The sequence below is a fragment of the Cucurbita pepo genome, chromosome LG14, assembly GCF_002806865.2.
Source record: "Cucurbita pepo subsp. pepo cultivar mu-cu-16 chromosome LG14, ASM280686v2, whole genome shotgun sequence".
NCBI classification, from domain to species: domain Eukaryota; kingdom Viridiplantae; phylum Streptophyta; class Magnoliopsida; order Cucurbitales; family Cucurbitaceae; genus Cucurbita; species Cucurbita pepo.
Window position 1 is genome coordinate 5,593,330 of NC_036651.1, and position 4,256 is coordinate 5,597,585.

The 4,256-nt window shown below is 36.3% G+C and overlaps 1 protein-coding gene across 1 annotated transcript; it reads right to left on the reverse strand.

Annotated features, from left to right (window-relative positions):
* Window positions 1-3,877, reverse strand: LOC111810810 (pyridoxal phosphate homeostasis protein). The gene is made up of 7 exons (XM_023697614.1): window positions 3,508-3,877; window positions 3,355-3,421; window positions 2,641-2,687; window positions 2,125-2,212; window positions 1,534-1,667; window positions 1,223-1,321; window positions 1-308 (listed from the first exon to the last, which is right to left on the reverse strand). Exons 1-7 carry the CDS (start codon window positions 3,727-3,729, stop codon window positions 228-230), a joined length of 738 nt encoding a protein of 245 aa, XP_023553382.1. The 5' UTR covers window positions 3,730-3,877; the 3' UTR covers window positions 1-227.
* Window positions 3,878-4,256: the final 379 nt, after the last annotated feature.

Here is a 4,256-nt window from a genome sequence, read left to right on the forward strand (position 1 = left end):
TTAGGCAAGCAAGGCGCAAGAAGGATGCTCCATTTTTTCTATATTTAATTTAATGTATTCTTATCTCTTAGAAAGACGAAGATACTCCAGTTTTGACATTATTAATTTAATGCATTCCCGTCCCTTCAAGAGACAGAGAATTGATCAGAAAGGCATATTCGTTGCCGGTGTGGAATAAGAACTAAAATATTGTTGAATTCAACTATGAACGGGAATAAAGATAGATGCTAATCAGCTTGCTTCTTTGCATAGTCCCTCGGACCGAAGATGGTGGATCCAATTCTCACATTGGTGCTGCCCATTTCGATCTGTAACATAAAACAGAACCATATTCGACGGTGTTGAAAATTTGATAAACTATCAGACACGGTATAAAATTTAAGAAACTATTAGACACAATTCTAAAAGTTTAAACTAGATCAAAATTCTTTGTTGTAGCCATTGCCAACCTTCTTAATACCCGGGTGCAAGCCCAAAAAAGATTAAGGAACAGTACGAGTTAATTTGATCGATTCGTGGTGTACTTGTTAGTCAGTTCAGTTTTCAGAACTATAACACAAAATGTAGACTATATGGTTCAACTAGATCTTGTCAGTTCTGTTGGTTCAGTTTTTCGATGGCAGTCACTTCGACTTCCAATCATCAGTTTTAGTATCGATTTTTTATTTTCTTACATCAATCTATTGACTTGGGGCATTGATTTTGGTTTTTAAAAAAACCAATAACTTGCTTACATTACACTCAGATCACGACATATTGTCTTGTTGTTGCTATAAACAAAAACGACAATGTTTAACCTTCGGTTCAGAACCATGTATTAGAGAGATGCAACAATTAAGCTAGCTTATTCCAGTATCCCATTTACTGAAGCTAGTATAATTTTGGTAGTTTTATACCCTTAGATGTAGGAGAAAAACTAAAAATTATGGTTCACCAGATAATGACAGCCACATTAAATAATTTTTCCAACTAAACACAATGTGGGGTATGGGGTCAGTTATAAGATCCCACATCGGTTGCGGTGGAGAATGGAACACCTTTATAAGTGTGTGGAAACCTCTCTCTAGCAAACACGTTTTAGAAACCTTGAGGAAAAGTCCGAAAAGGAAAGCGCAAAGAGGACAATATATGCTAACGGTGGACTTGGGCCGTTACAAAGTTAGTACCCTAGAAACCATGTAGAGAAATAGATGCAAGAGACAGAGGTTTAGGTAATACTAACCGCCAACTCGAAATCACCAGACATTCCCATTGACAGTTCACACTGCTCTTCTGCCATTTCAAGTGCCCTACAGACCTTCTCTCTACATTCCAGTAGCGTCTANAAAAAAAAAAAAAAAAAAAAAAAAAAAAAAAAAAAAAAGAGAGAGAATATAATAAGAAAACTCTAAAATGATGAATGTGATGAACAGCGAAGAATGTAGATGAATATATATAGAGATTAAACCCTTTTTTCTTCCCTTTGAAAGGGTACAAACCATCCACTGTCGAGTAAAAATATCTAACCAAAAAAAGAAGAGTACATTATATAACCTTAAAGTTCTCTGGAGTGCTAGTATAATCTGGCATCCCTATTGTCATTAAGCCAGAAAATTCTAGATGTGGGCAACGCAACTTCACATGCTTTGCAAGTTCGATGCATCCAGAAGGCTCAACCCCAGATTTAGCTGCCAAATTGTCACACAAGTCATTTTCTAGATACTCATTTGTTTAGGATGTAAATCCAAATGGAAATAGATAATTTATGATTTAAGAATAAAACATGAACTGTTACAATTCAATCTTGAGGCTTGGAAAAGCATCAAGGTTCATTGGGTATAAGTTTGACAGAAAGAAACTTGTTACATGTGAAATTTTATAAGCGTAGACAAGGTTATTAAGACGGTAAGGATATCCAAAAAAACAAGAGAGGATAAGCAAATTACTTTATTCGTGAATCTAAATGTTCATTAGACTACAGTGAAATATGATTTTACGTATACATAGAATTTTAATCCAAGACATAAAATCCCCCCCGGGTTCCAAATATGGCTTTGTTTTCTGGGAAAATGGTTATCCAAGGACTTATTCAACTAATTATCAGAATGATCTTGCAAAAAAACATCAAAGAACTGTGCAACTCACATATTTCTCCACTCGTGTTTACTTGGACTAGAACCTTCAATGGATCCCTCCTGAGGTTTGAAACTGCACGATCGAGATGATTTGCAAGCTGCAGCAGCAGGACCACATCAAGTAATCTTAAAAGTGACAGAACATTTAAGCATCTTTCTTCCTTTTTTCTTAAGAACATCTGAAAATTCAGCTCTTTACTGGGAGAAAAAAACCATAAATTTTGCCAACTACATTGTTCATGCATAGTAAAAAGTTATTTTTTAACCAAAAATAGGAGCCACAAGTAGTTTATTATCATGCATGGAGATCATTATATCACATTTCAAGTACCATTTTTAAAGGCAGCACGTACAATAATACCCAGCAAAAGGCCAAACTGCCAAAAGTGATACAACTAAGCTTCATCAATAATATTCCGTCTCATTATATGAATAAGTTTCTTGTTCAATAAAAAAGCTTCACAATAATAAAAATGAAAGAAATCTTACCTTTTAGAAATATAATAGAATTGGATTAAGTCTTTACCTTCTCATTATCTACACCCTGAACCATGGCCAGGTTTGGAACTCCAGCTGCAGGGGGGGAACACCTCTGTAAGCAAATGATATAATAGTCTACTTCTAAATGTGATATGAACAACAAAGAATGATCTCATGCTGAAAATGTGAATTTTACAATTCAATCACTATTTTCCACAAGAATTCCTATATTTTTAGTTGCAAGGTCTAGAGGTTAACAGAATTTCGTACAATATAAAAGCAGCAAGCAGAGAAGCTTTCTGTTATGTAAGATTTAACATTGAGTTACCGTCCTAAACTTCCAACTTCCATAGTTTTGTGTCTAATAGATCACATTCCAAACTTTCAATTTTGTGTTAATAAGTCGCATTTTCTAATACTCTCCTAAGCAGAAGCGATTCCTAAGCAATTTTGTGTTAATAAGTTGCACTTTCTATCAAATCTTTGAACTTTTAGTGTCTCAAATAGCATGAGCAGTTAGATACAATTGAAATTCATTATACACTTCCAAATTTAGGGAACATTTAGACATTTTTAGAGTTTAAGCACAAATTAGACACAATTCTCAATCCCGAAACTTTTAATCTAACCAAGATTTTCAAAAACAATAGAAAGAATCAAGAAAATCATTAATCCTTGTGAAGATTCCTCTAAAGTGGAAATTCCAAACAAGAACTCTACAATAAGCCGATGGAAGAAGAGAACAGAGGACCGACTGTACCCAGAAGCGATTTAACTTTGTTGCTCTGCAGATGCCCAATAAAATGCCATTCAATGTCTTGAGGAAGCTGAAAGCAAAGAGAGGCATAGACAGACGTAAATGGCGCACTCAAAGACATAAATCAAATCGAAGCCCTAGAAAAATAAAAGGCACCTGAGGAGCTTTATCGATAATCTCTTGAACGTAGTTCTCACCGAAGCAGCGGTGTGTGGCGTCGTAGACTTGGCGAATGAGAGACACAGGCTTTGTCTTCGAGACTGCGACGACTCGGACCTGATCGAAACGGCGACCAGAGCGCTCAGCCGCCTGCCGAGCTCGATTCATTACCGATCGGAGAGCTGCGGCGGCTGCGCCTTCGACCAGTGGAGCTGCCATATGAGAGATTTTTTTCTCGGACCTGTTGCTGTTCAGGCAGCGGAGAAAGTGGAAAAGAAATGAAAGGAAGCCGTTGGCTGTTAATGTTCGCCAATCTCCATGTTTCCATTCCCTTGTGGTTCACAGAAATCTCCCCGGCAAATGTTTACGAGGGAGTGTTTTTGTCCAATAATTAATATTTTTATTATTTAATAATTATATAATTTACAATTTACCTCTCCCGTCCTCTCAAAAATTACCCCGTTGTGCACTTTTTGAATAGGAATCTATTTTCTAAAGAATTTTGGCTTTTTGTGCTTTGATGGGTCTCCGAGATCCTTTCGATGATTTATGTTGTGTTGAAGGGATATCTATATGATTCGATTGATTGTGTAAAGCTCACGGTAGTAAGTACATTCTTAGCCTATAATCAAACTACTGGCACAAGAAGAGAAAGGAGGGCGCTTCAATCCCCACATCATGACTAGAGGTGACGAGTCTATTCCGAGTGTCTTAGTTAATCATTTTGTAATATTTACAAATGATTC